The sequence below is a fragment of the Phyllostomus discolor genome, chromosome 5 (genome assembly GCF_004126475.2).
Source record: "Phyllostomus discolor isolate MPI-MPIP mPhyDis1 chromosome 5, mPhyDis1.pri.v3, whole genome shotgun sequence".
NCBI lineage: Eukaryota > Metazoa > Chordata > Mammalia > Chiroptera > Phyllostomidae > Phyllostomus > Phyllostomus discolor.
In genome coordinates, this window is record NC_040907.2 from 51,603,250 (window position 1) to 51,627,145 (window position 23,896).

Genomic DNA, 23,896 nt, shown 5'->3' on the forward strand with positions numbered 1-23,896 from the left:
ACTAATGACGGCCCTATATCATGATATTAGGAATTTAACTGAAGAGCATTAGCCTTTTTTCTTACACCAGAAATAATTTTGCAATTCTCAGTTGCTCTCTGGGACTAGGAGTCATGTCTAGCCAACTAAATCAAGTTTAGTGGAGAAAAGAGAGATGAGGGTGATATGGAGAGAAAAAGATACCTGCATTGAAGTCTGGCCACTTCTCAAAAATCCGTGTTGCACGGACCTAGCCATGTGATCTCATTTATTATCCCACTTGACTGGCAAAGAAAACAAGCCAGAAGAAAAACATGGACCACTAATGCCTGCCCTGAATAATATTTTAACTGTTTAATTTTAATAATTTGATTTGTTATATTTTAATATCTGGAAAAATTGTGTGTGGGCATATGCAAACATATTGATCTGGAAGAGGTATAAAGAATATAAAATTAATGCTTAAAGACAGACAGATAGGCTTTGCATAGTTATTTGTTTATTTTCAAGTAATATGTACTTTAAATGTGTTATCTACATTTGATTTTCAAAGAAACACAAGAAAATTTATTCCTAGTTAACCCAACAGCTCCAATTCAATACCTTTGTTCTCTTTTTTTTTCACACTTTCTGATAGGCTCATGAAAAAAGATATTCACATGGCCAAAGTATAAGAAGAAAACTAAGTTATCTTCTTACTTTTTGCCATATTCATTAGACAATAGGAAAACTTCATCTAGTATCATAATAAATCTTATTTTCAAATAGTTCCAAACAATACTTTTTAAAAATGCATGTAGTCAGAATACAGATAGGGTGATTACATGTCTCCTAAAGGAGAAGAACTAGGACTATTCCATATGATCAAATAGAGCCTGGCAAGATTTTCACGTCTACCATGTTATGAGAGGGTAGTAGTCTAATTCTCCCACTCCAGGTTTAGAGGACAATACCTCACACAGAGTGGAGCTGCGCATACATGCTCTCGCCTGGCTTTATTTATCTGCCATGATCCTTCAAAACATCTGCATAAAATGGATAAGAAATACTAAACATAATATCTTACTCATAAGGATTCTTCAAGAAATCAAGTAGTTAGTACCTGTGTATCCTGTAGGTTAGGAAAGGAGACAACACTTGTGAAAACACTTGTGAAATCAGCTTTCACAAGAAAAATATCCCACTACTATATCCCTCCGTGGTGTGTGATTACTTGCTATTACTCAGGTTAGACTATGAAGAGCCTCCCAAATATAGAATAGGATTTACTGAGAATCTACTATAATTAGATGTAATATCTAATATCTCCCAAATATCTAATATTAATAATAATAAAGTCAGGGGAATTATTATCTGTTAAACATAATAAGCAGTAGATCAGTGAAAATATTATAAAGAATTTAAACTTTAATGCATAAGTGACCTATATAAATAAATTTAGAATTAAAGTCATGATTTACTTATACTGTAATTCTAAGAGTATAATATATTTAATGTTGTTTTCATTTTTCACTCAAAGATGTCTGTAGATAATGTCATATAACCATGAATCTTACCCTGTGCTAGTGTTAATATTTTGAATTAGTGCAAGATATATGCTCCCAGAATCACTACAGCCTTATACAATTTTCTTCAGGCTATGGCTCAGAATATTGGAAGTTACATACTGTGTTTATATGCCTTTTACTTATATTCTAAATAGAAATAGCACACTAAAATAATGAGCAAGTTTAAATGTTTGTGGTTTTTATCACTTGATTAATTTTATTATGACTTATTTTATTCAGGTACTGTAAATAATCTAAAGTTTTCTTTAAAATTCAATACATAATTCTAAGACTGTTATTTTAGTTGATTTCTCACTGCTTCCAAAAAGCTGTCAATTTAGAATTTTTTACTGAGTAAAAAGTACATAATAATACTTTCAGTTCAGTATATATGTTTTTCTGTAATTAAACAAAATTATTTTTATTATAATCATTAGGGACTCTTCAGAAAAGTATGATAAACTTTTATTACATCACTAAAGAATGCCATCCCATTTTTGCAATAGACCCCGTCCCAGCAAAGCAACATTTTAGACAATGGACAAGAAGATATATCTCCGAGCGGCCAATGGAATCCTTATCCTCTTGGGAGGCGGGATGTACCTCCAGACACCATTACTAAAAAGGTAACCAATTTTAAGTTAATGACAAACCATGGCCTTGCACACCATTGTAATATGTAATCCATAATGTACATCATAACATCATTTCTAATTTTGTGATAAATTTAGGCTAAATATTCTCTTATGAGAAGACTGGTTAACTGTAAGTGCATTGAAAAGGATGAAAAATGAACATTGCCAAATGTTCAGAGCTGGTAATAAATATTTACAAACAACATTCTGCTACCTCTCTGCAGACACTAGCACCTATTACTAGTGCCTGACACCCATTTTTGAAGTGCAAGTAGAAGTACAGGAAGATGTGTAACATGTACTTCTGACCCTCTTGGCTTTGGTATTATAGTATAGTAGCCAATTTGCATAAAATAAAATTTGACTACAAAAAGAGATTTGCATTTCTAAAGTTGTAGCCATTCATTGATCTAGTAGTCATTCATTTAATAAACACTTAGTGAGCCCAGTAGCACTATGTTTTGACCAGTTGCTAGATGCTGGGGGACAAAAATTAATAAAATATACTGTCTTACCTCTAGGGCCTTTTCATCTAATGAGGTAGGCTGGATGGTATGTAGGTAACTAGAAGACTACAAGTTAAGTTGTCATAAAGAGTGTGAAAAATACTCTGAGAGAAAATAATTGCAAGGTATATGAGGGACAAGGCATTAGTTTTCCAGAATACATTTTTTAAACTCCTACAAATCAATAAGAAAAGGCATACAATACAATAAATATTTTTAAAAATTGTAACCAGAGGGGAGGTGAGAGGGGATAATGGGGGGAAAGATTTTTTAAAAATTGAATCTTTTCATCAAAAAAATGCAAAAAAAAGATGCTATTTTATACTCACTAGACTTGGAAAAATTAAGTCTGAAAAATTGAAGTTGTTTGCAAATATAAGAGCAATTAAAACTTTTATACTGGCTTGTGGGAATAAAAAGCACAATCACTTTGGTAACAAATTATCTTATAAAGCTAAACATGCACATACTGTACATTCCAATAATTTCCTTCATAAGATATTATTCTAGAAAAACTCCTGTATATGTCATTCAGGGTTCTTGTAATATTTAGAATAGCAGAGCATTGGAAAAATCCAATGCCTACCACCATGAAATTGTGTACATAAATTCTGTTATTCACACAAAGGAATATTTTACAGCCATGGAAATTAGTTAAATATATTTATGATAATTTGTATAAATTTTTAAAATGTGATTTAAGTGAAAAATGAGCTTCAGAAGATGGTACATATCAAAAATACCACATTTATAAATCTCAAAAATAAGCATAATTAAAATGTATTATTTAAACATAAAGTACAGTAGTGGGAAAACTACTTTTATAAGGAAATGATTAATAAAAAATAGGAATACTGCCATCTCTAAAAGGGAAGCTGGGGGTAGGATGAGGGAGGAAGCTGGTATTATGAGTACTGCTCTATTTCTTAGGTTGAATTGTGCTTCTTACACTCTAGTTCTTAAGTTCATGAGTGTTCATTTTATAATTGTGCTTCATAACTAACATATACACTATCTAATCACACACTTTCTTTGTAACCTAGGTGATTTTACCTTTGATGATGTTTTCAGTGCCATATAGATATATGCATATGCACATATATACACATATATGTATATGTACATATATATAATCATTTACCCAAAATAATTGCTAACACCTTGATATTTAGGTGTTACACATGTCATTACTCTGCCTACTGAGCAATACTCAGCACTGCAGATAACTGTAATATAGTACAATTAGTGCTGTGAAGATAGATACAGTGCTATGAGGCACCTGTTTAATAAAGCAGCTAAAAGAAGTTAGTAAAGAAGAGCAGTATAAAATAAAGCTGGAGGGATAAGCATAAGCCAAATCATGCTGAGCTTTACTGTGAAGGAAATGGGAAGGGAAACAATGAACTATTTTAAACAGGGCAAAGACATGATTAAATTTCCCTTTAAAGAGCACTGATAGCTTTTCAGAGAATGAATTAGAGAGAAGAGAGACTAGAGGCAATTGAACCAGTTAAGAAACTTCTATTGTAATCTGGGGGAGAGTGGGTGGAAGCAATGGGTGGTAGAGAGAAATGCATAGATTCAATATATTCTTAGACTGTACATGGGGCATAAGAGATAAATGACAGCTCCAAGGTTGATAACCAAGTTTTTAATTGGGGCAAGTGAGTGATGATATGCACCCAGGTAGGAAATAGAAAAAGAGTAGTAAGTGGAAGTGGAGGAGGAAGGGGGCCTATGTTTTAACGTGCTGATCTGTTGTGTTGTTGGGGTATCTAAGTGGAAATGCTTAGTGGATACTTGTTTTCATTTACCTGAAGTGCAGGAGAGAACTCTTAACTGGAAATATAAACTTAGCAATCATCACACTGAGCCATGAGTAAGATAGATGGATGACACAAAACTCCATGGAGCACCAATATGTAAGAGATGTCCTTAGGGAGAAATGAGAGAGAATAACTAAAGATTTTTTTCAGTAGGGTTCTTTCCATTGCAAGTTATAAAAAATTCAAGGGAAACAGCCTTGAATATTAAGGAAATAGTTAGCTAATATAAGAAGCAGTAAAAATGTAGGGTAAGGCTCAGATTTCATTTTCAGTTATATAATTTTAAACTTAGTATTTTTCCCTCCTCATCTTCCATTTATACTATTGGCTTTATCCTAAAATTGTTTCCCCTCGGTACAGAGTAAATAGAAAACTCAAGACAGCAGTATCCTTTTGAACAAAAAGAAATCATTATGGTGGAATGTGGAAGGGATTTTTAAGATGGCAGACACTTGATCATATTTAAAGGCTGATGGAAAGAGGCCTTTGGTGAAGAGGAGATTGAAAATCTCAGACAGAAAAGGAGGGAAATCTGCTTCTTTATGAGGATAGAGGAGAGGATGAAACTGATGGCTGGAAATTAAAGGAGTACCTATCGAAGCCCAGAGCAGATTGCCTGATCACAGTAAGAAACCATGCATGTGCACATACATAGCTGCAAAGGATGACTGTAATTCTCCCATACAAGGAAAAACCCTATTCATTTATTAGTAACACTTGAGATGGAACTAAGAGGTGTTGACATTGTTCATCCATGCATCCATTTTATGTGAAATCTACTTTCAGAGTCCATAATACTACGTTTAATCATTTCATCAATACAAATCATGATGATCACTTTTTTGCCTCTGTATGTGCTTTCAGAACCTCATGCAAACCTATACTGATTTGTGGGCTAGTGAATCTTCTTAAAGTTTAGAATAATTAATCTTTCTGAAAACTTTATTAACCTTCTATACTTCTTGTCAAATGTGAAATAATATGTCTTTAAAATTTTATCATGTTTTTCATGTATAAACTCATTTGTAAATTCTTTCTACTATCATAATAAGCATTTTCTCACTACCCCATGTTATAGTTCTGAGATTTTAGAACCTAGAAATAGGTATGTCTACCACAGAGAACAGAGAGAATAAAGAATGTGTTAAATATTCAAATTTAGTTTTTTATTATATATTTATTAAATATATCAAGTTAATATTCAGTGAGAATTAACCTAAGGAAATAAAAATGACAATGGGATTATTTTCCTGGGCTCCAGGTTTTACCAAAATAGGTGTGAAAATTGTACTGTTATTCATTGGGTTTATATTATATTCTGTAATGAATTTTTTTAAAAACAATGTTACTTTTGTAGTTGTTGTGAAGTGAGTAGCCATTAGGCTAGACAGGATAAGAGTAGAAAATTAGAACTTGAACTATGAATGGAATGGAGACTCAAAGGAGAATGAGTGGTGAAGAAGTCTTAGCCAACACTTCATTCAGTCTCTTTCTCAAAGTCTCTGCAGACTTTTTAATCTTATCTCTGTGCCTGGAGATACTACTATGCTATTCCTGTGATATTTCTACTGTGGAGTACTAGTACCATGATACTGCTGTGATCAGAAACTACTGTGACACTGCAGTGGGAGATCCTTTGTAGAGAGGCTTTGATTGAACTTGTGGCTCTCTGTTCTGGCTCTCACAACTCTTTGGTGTAACTAATATTGGTAATATTCATGGTTATGACTAGCATACTTCAAGTACTACAGTAGAACAAATGTAGGCACTCTCCAAGCTGTGGATCCAGAGATTGAGACATAAAATAATAATTAGAGGTAAAAGCATTTATCAGAAAGAATTTTGCTCCTGTATCTGCCATAGGCCCGTGTAACAGAGGGGCTAATCCATGGCAAAATGTTGAGTGTATTAAATCATGACTTTTCTTTTTTTTATGTTGTAATAGTTTTCTAAGCTTTCACTTGTTGTGTCAGTTTCCCAAATTTCAAATTTTGATTTCCATTTATTGAAAAAGTCTGGGAATCACTGCTAGAAGGACATGTCACAGCTATGTAAATCTCCCCCTGACTTCCAGGCAGTACTACTCAAGCACTTTAAGAACTGTTATTAAATCCTCGCAATGGCAGAAAACTAGTGCATTCAGAAGGAGTATGTGTATTTTAGGGTCCTATCACATGCCTGCCTTCACTGCTGCAGTCTATTGGATAATGTCATAGTGGCCATGGTAAGAACTATTTTGTACCATGTATTAAACATCACTTTCTTCCAGGCATTGTGTTAATGCATTCTTCTTCTAATCCTTACAACCACCATATTAGGTAAGCCGTACTATTCTTATCCATCTTATAAAATAAAAGACTGTGTTTAGGTTTTCTCAGAGACTTCAAGTTTAGGTTAGGTTACTTGCCAAGATCACACAGATGACTAAATATTTTAGATTATTCTCCCATATGTAACAGAAAAGTGTGTAAAGGTTATAGTATAAAATAAAAATGAAAGTCAGAAATTATACAATTTGATATAATCCTCCATAGGAATGACAAGGCTGCTTTTCCCTTATTCTGAGCTGATAACCTTTTTTAAAAGTATTGAGAGTTTTAAATAGGTTAAATATCTCTGAGATTTAAAATTGAAGGGCAGTGTTTTAAGGATATGTTAAAATGTTGGAGCAGAAAACCACTGCAGCAAAAAAGCTCAAGTGACACAGTAAAACAAATGAAACCAAATATTACCCTTCTGGAAAAAGTAAATCTGAAAATTCTTTAAATATAGAGACTGGATATGCAAAGGTCTCTTTTAGCATTGGCTCTTCAGCAGGACTCTTCTCTCCCCAAATGTCTGCTATTCCAGTGTAAGAGCAGTGAGGATAATAAAGATGGGTGTCAAGGGTCAGCATCAGGAGGGACACAGTTGAAGGGAAAGTATTAAAAATGCAACTCATTTAGTCTTGGCTCACCATCGTGCCCCTTGGGCTGAATTTGCCCATAATTTTCTCACATCGACAATGCCAGCTGAGCCATTCAGTGCTCAAGGATTGCCAGTTGCTATTCATCTCTGAGGTATGCCCAGGAACACATTAGGGGAAACAAAAAGAAATTTGAAAGAAATTATATGTGTTTTTTGGTCATTTTCATGTTCTTTTTATTCTTTCTTTCATAGGCCCCCAAATTGGAAGTTTTGCTTTTTTAAGCCATATTACAAATTGTTTTTTAATTTTTAAGTTTCTGGAAAGGAGTATTCATTCCTTATTTTAATTTTGGCATTTATCATATTTCTTAGCATAATGCATTTTACTGTTTGTTTTTGCACATACTTAGGAGGATAAGGCCTAAAATATCTTTTGAAAAATCTTAATTTGCTTTGCTATTGACTATATGACCACATCATTGTTTCTGTTTTAAAATAGCTGAATCAAATTACTTCTAAAATTGATTTTTCACTTGGAAACAAAAGCCAGTCTATTGTAGAACTTTTTAGGGAGTAAAAATAAACTGAAGCAATTTTTAAATGAGAAGTAAATGTATAAAGGTACTATATTTAAAAATCAGCTTAACCTATATATTTAATAATTTTTTTAAAATCATTTTATTGTTATGCTGTGAAACTTTTATCTAAAATATAATCAAGTTTTAGTCGTAGAAAACAAGTTTTCTCAAAACGTCTTGTCATTAAAAACAAATATTGCTATCAATAATATATGTGGAACTAGAATAAAAATAGCTACAGCCCTGGCCTGCGTGGCTCAGTTGGTTGAAGAGCCATCTCATACATAAAGCATTGGGGGTTCAATTCCCGGTCAGGGTACACAGCTAGGCTGTAGGTGCGATTCCTGGTTGGGGATCGTACAGACAGCAACCAATCAATGTTTCTCTCTCACACTAATGTTTCTCTCTTCCTCTCTGTCTCTCCCTTCCTCTTTCTCTGAAATTAATATATATATTTTTAATTTTTAAAAAATAGCTACATTTCTTGGCTTTTGTGATTTAACTGGGACTATGCAATGGTGATCTTGCAATCCCTTACACCAGAGGTGGAGGGGAGAGGAGATACAGCTCACTTACATAAGAATAGAGGAAAGTCCAGAATGGATAAGAAAGAGAGGTGAAAATGTAAATATTGAAAAATGTTGGGAGGGTAGAAAGTAGAGTAAATATTGAGACTATATTGAGCAAGTCAAGATGTAGAAGAAGCAGATATGAAAATCAACTGGGTAAACCTTACATATAAGAGATAAGAGCAAAATAGAAATGCTTCTTATTTCCAACAACATCAAAGTCAAGAACATCTGCTGTAATTTAAAGTAAAGTTGAGAAAAAAATGATTTTGATTTTCAGTGTCATAGCTAAATTCTCCTTTTGTGCAGAAGGAAATATGTCAGGTAGTTAACTTTTGCCTGGGGCTTTGTATTTTTTTCCTCACAAAGCAATACACATTATTACCAGAAAAGAACCCCCAGGAGTAATGCCTTGATTTGTAGTCCATAAGCAAATGAGAACAATCTTCTCTATCGCTGTGACTGATGCCAAGCACAATCCTGGCTCCCTCTTCTCTGATTCTCTCCCTACACCTCATTTTTCTCCACTGATAAGAGCACATTTTACTCTGGTTAGAGTAAATTTTTCTTCTGCTAGACTGGGCCATCACCGAAATTCAAAAACAGATGGGAATCCTTTATACCGAGTCATTTTGAATGCAAACATTTTTCTGAACATTAGGAAAGAGATCTTTCTTAGTCAGTGGGCAGGTGGAGACTCTCCTTGCTTCCCCCATCCTCTTCACATCACCCCCACTCAGGTTGGTGTCACTTAGCTCTTTGTACTGAGCAACATAAAGACTGCCCTGATATCCATGGTACTGACATGTTCTCCAGAAGATTCTGAGCTTCTGGAAGAAATAGCAGACAAATGCATTCACTGTTAGTGAGTTTTGCCCAAAAACAAGAAATGAATCATTGAAAATGAAGATTTGATGAAGTCATACAATTGTAGATTTTTATTTTCTATCCATATATTTTATTGATTATACTATTACACTTACCCCAATTTTCCCCCTTTTCCTCCCTCCACCTGGCACCCCCCAGTCCCTCTGGCAATCACTCCCTTAGTTCATGTCCATGGGTCATGCATATAAGTTCTTTGGCTATTCCATTTTCTATACTGTTCTTAACATCCCAGAATTAACACCCCTGTTTATTCTGAACCTACCAATTTGTACTTCTTAATCCCTGCACCTTTTCCCCATTCTCCCTCTTCTTCCTCCCAACTGATAACCCTCCAAACAATTTCCATATCTGTGATTTTGTTTCTATTCTGCTTGTTTGCAGAGTTTGTTTTTTTAATTCAATTTTTAATAGTGAATTTATTGCTATTTTAATGCTGATAGTTTTGATCTTTTTCTTAAATAAGTTCCTTTAACATTTCATATAATATTGGTTTGGTGATGATGATCTCCCTTAGCTTTACCTTGTCTGGAAAGCACTTTTTCTGCCCTTCGATTCTAAATGATAGCTTTACTGGGTAGCATAATCTAGGTTGTAGGCCCTTGCTTTTATCACTTTGAATATTTCTTGCCAGTCACTTCTTGCCTGCAACATTTCTTTTGAGAAATCAGCTGACAAGCCCTTTTGGAGGAGATGCCTGAAATTCCTGCAGTTCCTTCTGCCACCCCAGCTTCTACTGGTTTTCACAGACAGAAGTTATGGGGACTTACCTTCCTGAAATTGGAACCCTGGGCTGGGTGTTATGGTGAGGCACTGGGATCCCTCGCTCCCGAGTTACCCCTTCCAATTTTTAGCCACCACAGGTTAGTGTGGAGACCATCCATTCATGTTTCTGCATCTCCATTTCTCCACCCCTCCTCCCTGTCTTGATGAATATGACTTTTTAATTCCTTGGTTGTCAGACTTCCATCCGGCTGATGATTTTCTGATGATTCTAGGTAGTGGGTTTCTAGTCCCAGCACAACTGAAGCTTCTCTTTCATGATAGTATTTGTCTCTCTCTCTCTTCCTCTCAGTGGGGATGAATGTGGTTTCTTTAATTCTGTAGTTGTCAGACTTCCATTCAACTTGATTTCTAGTGGTTCTGAGTGATGGTTGTTCTGTATTTTAGTTGTAATTTTGATGTGGTTGTGCAAATATACAAGCCGTGTTTACCTATGCCACCATAGGTAAACAAAAAATCTTTTAGCATAATCTGTTGTCCCCAGAGGGACATTTCTTACACAAATGTCTGCAAGAGTTTTTTCTCTTAAACAAAAGCCACTTTCTTCAGGGGACATAAGTTTTTAAAAGAGGGTGGAACAGTGGGAAGATAGCAGATGTGCTCAATTAAAAAAGAACCTGTCCCCCCAGCAGGACTTCAAAAATGACTCTCTAGATCTACATTAATGCAACTCTACTTTCCTTGGAGGTATCCAGAAACAATCTGAAACTGATTATCTGTGTGAATTGTTAAGCACCCACTCCTTAATTTTCCCATTAGGTTGAGAAAAGGAGTTTTAAGCAACAGTTTCAATGACATCAGTTGCATGGGAGGTGAACATACCCATCATCACAAATATCCCTTCAGGCTAGGAGGGTTTAGGAGCAGGAGAGGTAGGTAGGTGAAAGTTATATATTATGTGACTTTTGTGCTAAGAATCAACTATTGATGACATTGTTAGTTGTCTACCAAACACCTTTTAGAGGCTCTTTGAAATTTCTCATGCTTGTATTTAGTGACTATATTAAGACACACACTAATTTTCCCTGCCTAACAAATATATGCCTCTCTCTATACTAGACTAGCTTCAACATGGTCTTTTTAGAATAAATAACAGTTATTGTTTCAGAACAGAATAAAAATGTACTATCTGTGGTTATACAAGTTAAAATGTATAGAACAATCTAAAGAACAATTATTGGAATTATAAACTAAGGGCTCAGATCTAGTCTTTAGAATTTCAAGTTACATTCCTTTTATGTTACCACTATCAGAACTGTAATTCAGATTTATTAATTGTACTCTTTTAAAAATATAGGTTACTGATTTTTTTATCATGTTACCTTTTCTAATAAGTCAATGCATCCATGTCTTTTGCTGTGCTAAGGAAATAAAAATGAATGCATCTGACTAGATTTAATTCTTCCCATAATTGCAAATTATTGATATAAGAGAAAGAAGGCTAAATGTAATAAGGCTTGCTTGTTAAACAAAAAATAATTGCCAAAGCAAGAGGACATGGCCTATAGGAAGTCAAAAATTTCATGAAAGTGGGACCCTTTGGAGTTAGTTTCAAGTACTTAGTAAGAGTAGCTGAATCAGGAAGAGGGGTCTGAAGAAATCAATGAAATAATTTCCTCTATTTAATGATTCCTTTCAAATATTTATTTCATTAATCTGAACATCTGGAATGATGCATTTTTAATCCACTGATTTTAGTATTATTGAACTAAGATAATTTTAACTTACTCCATTTCATTATGTAATTAAGTTTGTTCTCAAAAATAATACAGTAGGAGGTTGTGGAAAGGTAAATGGAAAAATTCTTTCCTAACGTAAAGCTCTTTGTGACAGCTGAACAAAATATTGGTTAGTTTTACAGTCGCTTTTTAATTAAATTTTCTACTTAATACAATGTTAATTATTTAACTAACAAAGCACATCCCTTTATCTGCTACTAACAGCGCAACAATACAGCTATCTCCAGTAGCGAAGGACTCCACTGTCATAGATCAGGAAATTGTTCTCATCCAGACTGGCTCTAAATTATTTCCTTAATAAAAGTGAAAACCTAAACAGTGTCTATCAAAAGGCTATTGAGTCAGAGATAGAATAAAAACATGCCACAACCTAAAGCAATAGAATGTCAGATTAAAACAACTTATTCCATCAATTCTTGACACAGGTATTCCTTAAAACTATTGTATTTCAGAAAATTGAGATAACTCAATCACACTTATACTATCTTCATTTTGGAAGAAATCTAAAAGCAAGAACAACTGCAGAACTAGTCCGATGCAATAAAAATGTCTGTGACTGAGTGTGTAATATGAAGATTTCGACAACATGACAACTGGCATATGACCGAGGACTGTTGCCAAACAGTTGCCACATAGAGGACGTCAAAATGATAAGATTCCATTTCCTGCCACTTGATTTGTATCTGACTTACTCTATTATCTATGGTTCTTAGAAATCTTATGGGTGAAAGAAATAATTGTCAAACTTTTATCATTATTGTTAATATCTTCCTTTTTTATTTTATTTTAAGAAAGTTTAAATCAGCATTAGCACAAGACAAATTGTAGGGTGAAAAGTGTAGACTGTATCTAATTTTGCCATTTTGATTATGGATCCTCTACTTTTTTCCTTTTGGTTAATAATTTCTAATTCCATGTCTATGCTTTAGAAGTTGACATTTAATCACAGGGGAAAGAGCTCCTAGAGATTCAATAAGCCAGAGAAGTAACTGTCTGCACACATCAGCCAGCTGCCATCCTAAGGCATATATGCTGAAGGGAAAACCTTATTGCCTCACTTTTTTATCTGTCGTTTGAGGCACTGGAGTATATCATCAGTATTTGACTTTTGAAGATTTAAGATCAGCAAATATTTTAAATGCCCCCTTCCCAAATACTGCACTGTGCCAGGGGATAAAGGGTCGGCGAATCCCCAGGGCAGATGAGAGAACATCTCCCTGTCCCTCTCTTTCCATGTACTTCAGAGCTCCCTTCCAAGTACTGTTCAAGTTTGTCCTTTATGCCTAAATGGGAGAAATAAATTTTTGGCATCAAAACTGCCCTAGCTAAATACAAATAAAACAAGAAGAAAAAAATAAGCTTAATCATTTAGTTGTCAGAGTCATAAAACAACATATACAGTTCATATTTGGCACTGTAAAGATGCATAACATTCACACTCCCTCATCATCTTCACAAGAATGTGAGATTGAGGAACACAAGATTGGAGTTCAGTGCATCTGGTTCTACAGCCTGTTCTAACCACTGTGTTGTACTATGAACATATCATATCCCACCCACCCCATACAACCAAAAAATATCAGAAAACATTATAGCGTAGCCCTGTTGCAATAGGAAATAATCCTCAACATTAGAAATATGTTTGCTCATATATTTAGCTAGTGGTTTTTGGCGCAGCTTGGTATTGTTTCTCATGTTTCATGGCCCAAAAGAGTGAGAAGAGCCCTGGCACCCATCATACATTTTAAAAGAAATTTTGAGTCCTCTTCAACTGATTTTCTGTGACCTACACAAATCAAACATTTTACATATTTCTAAAAGGGCTTGTTTTCTAAGCCTTTGTTTTCTTTAAACTGAAATATTGACAGGTTCTTTATTTACCTTTACAAATCTCAGAAGGAATAGGATCAGGAGCCTACTTACAGATCATTCTACCATACTGAATCTAGTTCCTTTTATTAATTTTGTTCCTCGAAAATTCAGGGTGTCAAACCTCCTGATTATATCCTCTAAGATCCCTACTGCTTTTTGCTGTTTGGTGGTCTCCATTTTCCACAAAATAGTTTAAGTTCTGTCACCAAAACCTCTTGCGAAAGTGATAAAACTGCACTGAATATCAAAGCAGGCCCTGAAAAATAATTACACTAATACAGAAAAACTAAACTATGTACTAAGCTGCAGAAAAAATGTTATCTCAATGTCTTTTCTTATTTCTTAAGATCCTACTTTTTCTTTCTTTTCAACAGGAGTGCAGGAGTAACTGCAAGCCTTCACTTGTCATTGAATGGCCATTGAGCACATTAAACTCTCCTGTTCAGTTTCTCCTCTGGGACAGTGATGCATACATATGCTTGTAGAGTGGCTCTGGACATTTATCACAGCTCCTATCACATAGGTGTTTAAATAATGGTAGCTGCTATAGTATTTATTATTTTAGGTAAAAATGTACAAGTAATCAATAAGCAAAAAGCTTTATTTAGCTTTGTTCCTAACAACAGGTTGTTAACGAGACCAAGGACATAAGTCAGCATCTCTTTTGAGTTACTTTTACACAAACACAGGCTATACTCTTCACTTGGACAGTTGTCTTGAAAACATATGCGGTGATGGGGATGGAGGTATCTAGGGGAGAAAATGAAGGTGAATCACAGCAACCTGAAATGGTAGCCATATTAGTGAAGAGTATGTAGTCTTGGCTCTACTTATGGCAGAGTTCATTTCTGAAAAAATTTGTGTACAAGTTGCCCTCTTTCTCTCTCTCTCTCTCTGTCTTTCTCTGTCTGTCTCTCTAAAAAAAGAAGCCACTTCACAAAGTCTGAAACAAATCCATGATTTACTGCATGCTAACAAATAACTTGTAAGGCATAGTGTCTCTGAGTAAGATAAAATTTAGGGGAAGCATGGCGTATGCTTATTTGGAAGCATATTTTCAGAAGTTGGAATATTTAGGTGTTCATTGACCTTGAACTAGGGAAACGTGGTTACTTGAGTGAGACTGTTGCTGAATGCCTAACTTTCAGGTGCCTTTCTAAAGCAACCTGTCATTGATTAATTACAAGTTTAAAACAAGTTCTAATGTGTGGTTATTTATTGCTATGGCCAAAGGACAGTCAGACCTTTACTCAGCAGATAAGAACTTTTTATTTTCATTGCCGTTATTGAGCACTTCTATGGACCAGTAATATGCTCAACGTATTACATTATCTGTTTTAATCCTCATAATACTCTGTGAAGCACTTACTATTATCTACAGTTTTCATATGATAAGCAAAGGGCTTTGTTAGCTTGTATAGATTGCATAACTAAAAAGTGACAGAACAAAGAATAAAACCCAGATTCATTTGACACCAAAGACTGTTATCTGTACTGCCTCTATTAAGTTTTTAAATTAACTCCTGGCATTTCTATAACCCTTCACTTCTATAATTTTGTCATTTCAAGAATGTCATACAAATAGAATTATACAATGTCATCCAGTAACCTTTTGCGATTGGCTTTTTTTTTTTTTTTTTTTTTTTTTTTTTACTCAGCACACTTCTCTAGAGAGTCATTCAGGTTGTTGTGTATCTATAGTTTCTTCTTTTTTCATATTGATTAGTATTCTAAAGTATGGATGTATCACAATTTTTTTAACCACTCACCCATTGAAGGAAACCTAAAATTCAAGTTTGGGGCTGTTATGAAAAATTTGCTCTAAAAATTCATGGACTGTATAAATGCCCAGGAATGTAATTACTGGATCATATGGTACTTGCATGTTTAGTAATTTTTAAAGAACTGCCAAATATTTTTCCAGAGTCATTATACCATTTTACATTTTCTTCAGCTGACTATGAGTGATCCAATTTCTAATCATTCATTGTCCATGTTTGTTGTTCCAATGCTTTATTTTAGTCATTTTGGTGTATAGTAATATCTCATTGGGATTTTAATTTGTAGTTCTTGAATAGCTAACAATGTTGAAAATCTTTTCATGTGCTTATTTGCTGCCATTTGCATATCCCCTTGGGTGAAATATCTCTTCATGTAACTTTTGACCATTATTCTAAATGAATTGTTTAATTTCTTACTGTTAAGTTTTGAGGGTTTTTACATATATTCTAGATACTATCCCTTGCCTAATGTATATTTTGTTAATATTTTCTCAAACTCCATAGCTTGCTTTTCCATCCTTCTAACATTTTATTTAAACCTATGATCTATTTCGAGTTAATTTTCATGTAAGATGTAACATAGGTCAAGGTTCATTTATTTTGCCTACAGGTTGCAAATGGTTGTGCCAGCATCGATTGTGGAAAAGACTGTCTCTTATCCACTGAATTGCTTTTGCACCTTTGCCAAAATATCATTTGGCCTTTTTCCTTGTGGACTTTTTTATGGGTTCCCTAGTCCCTTCCATTTATCTGTCTGTCTGTCCTTCAGCCAATACCACACACAATCCTGAAATCAGGCTGATTCTTCTCACCCTGTACTTCTTTTTCAAAATTGTGTTAGCTATTCTAGCTTCATTGTCATTCAATATAAAGTTTAGAATAATATTATTTATAAACATAAAACATCTTTCTGGAGTTTTGATTGGAATTTGTTAAATTTGTGTATCAATTTGAAGAGAATTTACATTTTTACTGTGTTAAATCTTCCAATCCATAAATATCCTTTCATTTATTTAAATCTTTGATATCTTTCTTCAGCATTGTGTAGTTTTCAGCATATAAATCTTGTATAAGCTTTGTTTGATTTATGCCTAAGTATTTGGCTTGTCCAGAGTGCCTGTGCATGGTATTGCATTTAAATTTCAGTGTCTACATGTTCACTGCTAACATGCATAAATATTCTTGTTCTTGTACCTTGTGACCTTGCTGAATTCACTTTTTCTAGGAAAAATTTTGCTGAATCTTTAGGGTGTTCTGTGTAAACAATTATATAATCTGTAGATAAGAACACTTGATTTCTTCCTCTCCATCTGTATGCCTTTCATTTCCTTCTGTTGCCTTATTCTACTGACTAGAACTCCCAGCATTATGCTGAATAAGAATGGTGAGTATGGACATCCATTCCTTGCTCTTGATCTTAGGGAAGAAGCATTCATTTTTTTTCACGTAAGTTTTGAGTTAGCTCTAAGTTTTTTGTAGATATTTTATTAAGTTAAGGAAGCTCTCCATTTCTATATTTCTGAGTTTTTATCACAAATGGATGGTGAATTTTGTCAGATACACTCTCCTTCCATTGATATGATCACATGTTTTTTTTTTCTGTAGCCCATTAATATGGTTCAGTGCATTTGTTGATTTTCAAGTATTGAATATGCTTTGTATTACTGAAATAAATGCCACTTGGTCTTGGTATATAATTCTTTATATATATTGCTGACTTCCATTTGTCAATATTTTGTTAAAGATTTTTATATTTGTATTCATAAATGGTATTGCTCTATAGTTTTACTTTCTTCTTTTTTTTCTGTCCTTATCTGGTGTTATTGGGATAATACCACTGGTTTCATAAAATACACAGGGATGTGCCCCCTCCTCTTCTATTATTTGGAAGAGAGTGTGCAATATTGGTGTTAATTCTTATTTTAATGTTTGGTAGAGTTCTGGGCCTGGAGATATCTTTTCTGGGAGTCTTTTAATTAGAGATTCCAACTTTGACAGTTGCAGTGTTTTTCAAATGATCTATTTCATATTGGGTGAGTTATGGTAGTTTGTGCTTTTTAAAGAAGTGGCTTGTTTCATATAGGTTGTCAAATTTGTGTGTAGAGTTATTTTAGTATTACCTTATTATCCTTAGGTTGTCTGCAGGATCTGTAGCAACACCCATTCTTTATTCCTAATTTTGGTAATTTGTGTGTGTGTGTGTGTGTGTGTGTGTGTTTTCTTATTCAGTCTTGACTGAATTGTGTCGATCTTATGATCTTTTTAAAAAACAGCTTTTTGTTTCTTTTATTTTTTCTGTTATTTATTTTCAATTTCTTTGATTTCTGCTCTTATTATTTCCTTCTCTATGTTTTCTCAGGTTTTATTTGGCTTCTCATTTTATAAGCTCTTGAGATAATATTTTAATTATTGATTTGAGGCTTCTCTTCTTTTAGCATATGCATTTAGTGCTATAAATTTCCCTCTCAGCACTGCTTTAGCTATGCTACACAAATTTTGATTTGTATTTTCATTTACATTAAGTTCAATGTATTGTGTTATTTCCCTTGAGACTTTCTTCTTTGACCCATGGGTTATTTAAAACTGTGTTGTTTAGTTTCCAAGTGTTTACATATTTTTCTTTTATCCTTCTATCATTGATTTCTAATATGATTCCACTGTGGTTGGAGAACACATTCTGTGTGATTTCAATTGTTTAAATTTGTTTAAATTTGTTTTCCAGTTCAGAATATGGTCTATCTAAGGAAATATTCTGTAGGACTCATAGATGGAGAGCAGATGACAGCTAATGGGAATGGAGGGTTAGGGGTTGAAGGGATTGAACAAAAAGGAAAAAGGACTCAGGGACATGGAGAATAGTGTGGTGATTGCTGGGGAGAGGTGGGTATAAAGGGACTAAATGGTACTGAAAAATATATAATAAAGATTAAATTAAAAGAAAAAATATGTAAATATTCTATAGGAACTTGAAGAAAATGTGTATCATGCTGCTGTCAGGTAGAATGTTCTCTAGGTGATCTATTGGTTGATAGCATTGTTGAGTTTTTTCTATATTGTGGCTAATTTGTAGTCTAGTGCTTCTATCAATGTTGAGAAAGGAGTGTTGAAATCTCCAGTTATAATTGTGGATTTATCCATTTATCTTTCAGTTCTATCAATTTTGCTCTACATCTACATATTTGCATCTCTGTTGTTTGTTATGTACACATTTAGGATTGCTATAACTTCTTGGTGGATTGACCCATTTTTATTATATAAAATCCCTTATCTCTAGCATATTTTCTTTGCTCTGAAACCTACTTTATCTAGTGTTAATATAATCATTTCTCTTTTCCTTAAATTAATATTTGCATGATATGTTTTTGATCCTTTTAATTTCTACCTCCCTGTATAGTTATATTTGAGTGATTTCTTGCAGTCTGCATATAGTTGAGTGACATTCTTTAATCCACTCTTCACAATCTCTTAATTTGTGTATTTAATCCCTTTGCATTCCAGAATTTACACATTAAGGTTTGTCTTAATTTAATTTTTGCTTTCTGTTTGTTCTCACTCTCTCCCCACCCCCCCCCCCACTCTGGTGTGTGTGTGTGTGTGTGTGTGTGTGTGTGTCCTGTGAGTTATTTGGGTCACATGCTTCTTTGGTTCCAAGTCTGGGATATATGACACAAAAATAAAAAAATCAGTGAATTCACCACCATGTTTTTACTTGGTCCCCAGGTCCCTAGCTGATCCACTTTCTTCTATATACTCTGCAGGATTTTCTTATATTTGTTTACATATAATATCCAGGGGTTTTTAATTTTTCTTAATGGAGAGAATAAGGGAAAGTATGTCTACTCAGTTGACCTGGAAATGGAAGTCCTACTGTCACAATTTTTAAAACTTAACCTACATATTAAAAAGGAGAATGTGCAGAATACATGATGTAGATAGAAAGTGATAGCTCTTTTCATTGTTGTTTTATTCAACATAAAATTACTGAAACTGACTCACTTCGATGAGTGCTGCTGATATCTTAAAATTGATTACAGAATTATCCTTTATAGATGATTCTGTGTTGTTGCAGTTGCTCCCAAACATTTTTAGAACTCGTTTGGACTAAATTTTAGAAAAAGATTGTGTCCATTTTCATATTCTCAGTGGTATAAATTTTCATCTTTTGAAGTCATGTTTCCTTCTTTTGAAGGAACCCCAAATGGTTAAAAAGTCAAGATGGGTAGTAGTAAAACAGATGACCAAACTGGGTAATACATTTCTCAGTCTCACATGCTTTTCAAGGAGCATTGTGTGAACCAAAGTATTGTTGTAATGTGAAAGACAGTTCTTTTATATCCTATAAAATCTTCCAAACACTTTAAATTTTCATAATAAGCTTTGTTCACTGCAGAATGGATTTTGCAAAAGAGTAGCAAATCAATGTTCCTTTTCTGTGGTGTTGACATTAATGTTTCCTTGGGTCCTACGGATATTGGAGTTTTTCCCTGTAAAGTTTGACAATCTGTTTTTGGGTCAACTTGAAAACACTTTATTCCATCACTATTCTCCTCAAATACATGTTATTTTGTCCAACCTCCCCTTGAAAGTTCAAAACAAATGTCAAATCTTCTCTATTTCTTTATATCATTCAAGACATGAAACTCAGACTTTACAGAAACCTTCTTGTTCAAATTCCCCTCCTGTATGAGTCAGTGTTCTCTAGCTAACCCTCTGAATAAATCCAGGCTCTGACATTTTCTACATTTTCATCAGTCTTTTGTACTTCACCATGAGCATCCTTATTACCTTTCTTGAGCCTTCGTGCCAGTCAGAAATCTTCCTCATTGCAGTCCCCCACACCATAATCATTCTTTTAGATATCTTGTGTCCTTTATGTTTGTCTAACTTCACACAAAATTTAGTGTTAATTCCTTGCTTTCTCCAGCAGTCATTCCCCTTTCACTGCAGCCTATAGCCTAGTGAAAGGACTGCTGCTAATGCAAACAGAATTTTTTTACAGCATATTCCTTCTAAGCCCCTATGTGTTTTGCCAAGCCATATAGAACATGAGCTTCGTCACTTCATAATCATGGGAAGATTACTAAATATACAAAGCTTCAGCCTGTTTGCTTCACTATAAAGCTCTAAGTCACATGCATAGTATCTAAAATAGACAATAGACCTAATTCAATGAGTAGAAATGGCTCTTTGGCAAATTTAAGAGCTTCTGAAGATATTTAACACATTCTACCTCAACAACCTGATCCTTTAATTCCTTGTCATGACTTCTTTTCAATACACTATGATAGTCATAGTCAGACAGCCTTGGTTCAAACCCCAGTTCTGCCAGTTTACCAGTTGGCAAATGACTTGGGAGAGTTACTTAATCTCTACAAGCTTTAGTTTTCTCCTCAGTAAACTGGACAATAATAATTATCTCTAATAAGGGTTAAAGAGCACAATACATGTAAGTTTTAGTGCATTGTTTGGCACCTACTGTTTGGAAGGTAGCTATTATATATTAAATGCCAGTTACTATGCCAGTCATTAAAGATGGCAAGTAAGACATAGTTCTTACCCTTCAGTTCCATATTGTAGCATAATCCTGAGCTCAAATTGTCCCATGAGAAGAAAAAAATAAACCAGAAAAATAAATCTAAAGGCCTTTACCATTCTACAATATATAGAATTAGTTCTGTACCTTTGGATAGACCATTACTAGAATATTCTAACCAGTGAAGTGATTGTTAAGTAATCATTATTGATTTTCTCATGCAGATTACTCTTTATGGAACTCTAGTTTTGTTCTGGATCCTTCTAAGCTTTTCTGGGTATTAGAATTCCTTGTTTGTCTATGTGATCACTTTCCATTAAACTGCCAGTCTTCCACTTCCCCATTGACTCAAGCACTGACTGAAGAGCCAGGAATATTATGCCAGTGGAGAAGCAGGTATAAATGTAAAGTCAATGGACTCTTCAGTAGCCAGTAAAGCCAGCCTTAGTCCACTTCTATAGCCCCAGCTCCTCAAACTTGAGGAAACTAGAGGAAACATTTTCTCTAACAACCCAGCATGCCAATGAGTTCATCATGAGTATAGCAGTTCAAAATGTGATACTGTGCTTATCATGTCTTTTCTCTCTTCCCAAACAACAGAATTTAAAATTTCATAAAGATAGGAGAAAATTTATTTGCAGTAAGGAAAAACTTGACGAGAAGGGTGTTCAATTTTCTAGAATGGCTGATAAGGAAATAGATAAAATAGAGAAATGTACATTTGCCCTTTACATGGTTATCTTAGTTGTGTTTATGATGTTATATCTTTATGATCTGGTTAATTGTATTGGACAGTGCTGGATTGCTGACACTCCTTTTTGCATCTTTTCCTCAGTTTCTCATGACTAAAGTATCTTTGATGTTTTTGAGTGTAAAAACTGTACATGAGCCCAAGACAAGAAGTTAGACACCTAAAAAATATAATCAAATGGTTATTTACTTTGCCCTACATATGGCCAAAAAATAATTTTGAATATTTTCTTTACTGAAATTACCTCTTATTTGGAATCAAGCAATATGCCTTTCATCTTCAATTTTTCCCAGGATCACTGTCATTTCCTGATGTCTCTGATATTGTTCTTTTTAAAAACGTTTTTAAAGTTAAAATTAATCTCTTCATAGAATACTTGTTTAATAATTATTCCTTTATTCCTCTAACCTGATTTTTCATAGTAATCAAAATCTTGATTAGTTAGGAAAATTCACAGGCTTTCTTAGTTAATGAACTCTAATGTGAAATTCATTTTTGAATTTCAAATTATCTACCCTTAAAAGATCAACAAACAGGAAAGTGAATTCAGGAAGTAAACTCTCAGATTCTTTTGTAGTAATGGGTGAAGTATCAAGCATAGCACTACTAATAATGAGCATTGACTTTCTGTGTTAGATTTTCATGTTAAGCCATACTTATTTTTAAAAGACATATTTTATATTACCAGCTCACAAACAGAAGTGCTTGTCTGGTAGAAAGGATGTCAGGTAGAATGAGTGAAGGAGCCAGAAAGGTGAGAAAACAGAAGTGAACAAAGGAGCAGGGATTTGCACTACATCGTTTGAAAGTGGGAGGCCACAGTGAGCTTGCCCTCTCTCCTCCACAACTGCCTTTAAGAATTAAGAAGTGATTGTTGTAATTTTAGAGGTGCTGGGGAACCCCTGAAAGCCTGTCATGAGATGACCTGCATACAGAGCTTGCTTTGAAGACCTTTCCTGATCTAGTGCTTCCAGAGGCTATTGATACTCACAGGAATCTATCACGTGATTAATTTTCAATGTAACTTAAAGGTTCCAAAATGATACTCTTGATTTGCGAATGTAGAAAATTTATGAATACTGATTATATTCATGTGAGCAATCTCACTAAGTGCTTGTGGCATAATTCAATTCTTCTGTTTCAGAATTAAGAACCAGGTTGTATCATTTCCCCTTGACATTTCATATGTTAACATCTGTCTCCCTGGTATTTTTCAAAATGAAATGTCATATAGAACTTCTTTGATTTTTAAGTTGTGACTTCTTTTTCCTCTTAAAATTTCTTAGACAATTGAGTTCCTTTAGAATGGGAGTTAAAATAAACTTTGGCAAACCACCACATGATTACAAATGTATTTAATGCAACCTTGCTCCAGCATTAACATTTTCACAAAGCACAGTAGGCAGAACCTTGCTGTTTTTCATTATCTTTTCCAGCCGTGGCTGCAAGCCCAAATGATGCCACTTGACCAGAGAGATATTCTGTACGTATTTGCTACTCTAATCACATCCTGTCAACACCATGAATCTTCATCTGATAGGTTATCTTCTCCACAGGCAGGCAGCCATATCCAGACCTTGATGGGGTCCCAAAGCCTTCAGCATCGGAGCCGTGAGCAGCAGCCATATGAGGGAAATATAAACAAAGTGACCATCCAGCAGTTTCAGTCACCATTGCCTATTCAGATCCCCTCTACACAGGCCACCCGGGGACCTCAGCCTGGACGGTGCTTAATTCAAACTAAAGGGCAAAGGAGTATGGATGGATATCCAGAGCAGGTGAGAAGACTTTTCACAATTGATGAGTTTTCAGGAAATGTTCAGGGAAGTCCAATGAATCCATGGTTTGTCTTCCCTCATTAATGTAGTCTGGGACACATTAATGCTATCACCATGTTGAATACAGGGCAGTATGTCTTGTGGGGATTTTATGATTATTTTCCGGGGTTAAGCACAACAATGTATAGGAATTGATGGTTGGTAAAATGCCCATTTTACACAAGGAG

At 34.4% G+C, this 23,896-nt stretch overlaps 1 protein-coding gene across 1 annotated transcript in view; it reads left to right on the forward strand.

Annotated features, from left to right (window-relative positions):
* LRRC7 (leucine rich repeat containing 7) overlaps positions 1-23,896 on the forward strand; it is a 464,523-nt gene that overhangs the window by 395,084 nt on the left and 45,543 nt on the right. Inside the window, exons 23-24 of the mRNA XM_028512216.2 lie at positions 2,033-2,152; positions 23,448-23,669. Of these exons, the coding sequence (XP_028368017.2) occupies positions 2,033-2,152; positions 23,448-23,669 (342 nt within the window). The remainder of the gene's footprint in view (positions 1-2,032; positions 2,153-23,447; positions 23,670-23,896) is intronic.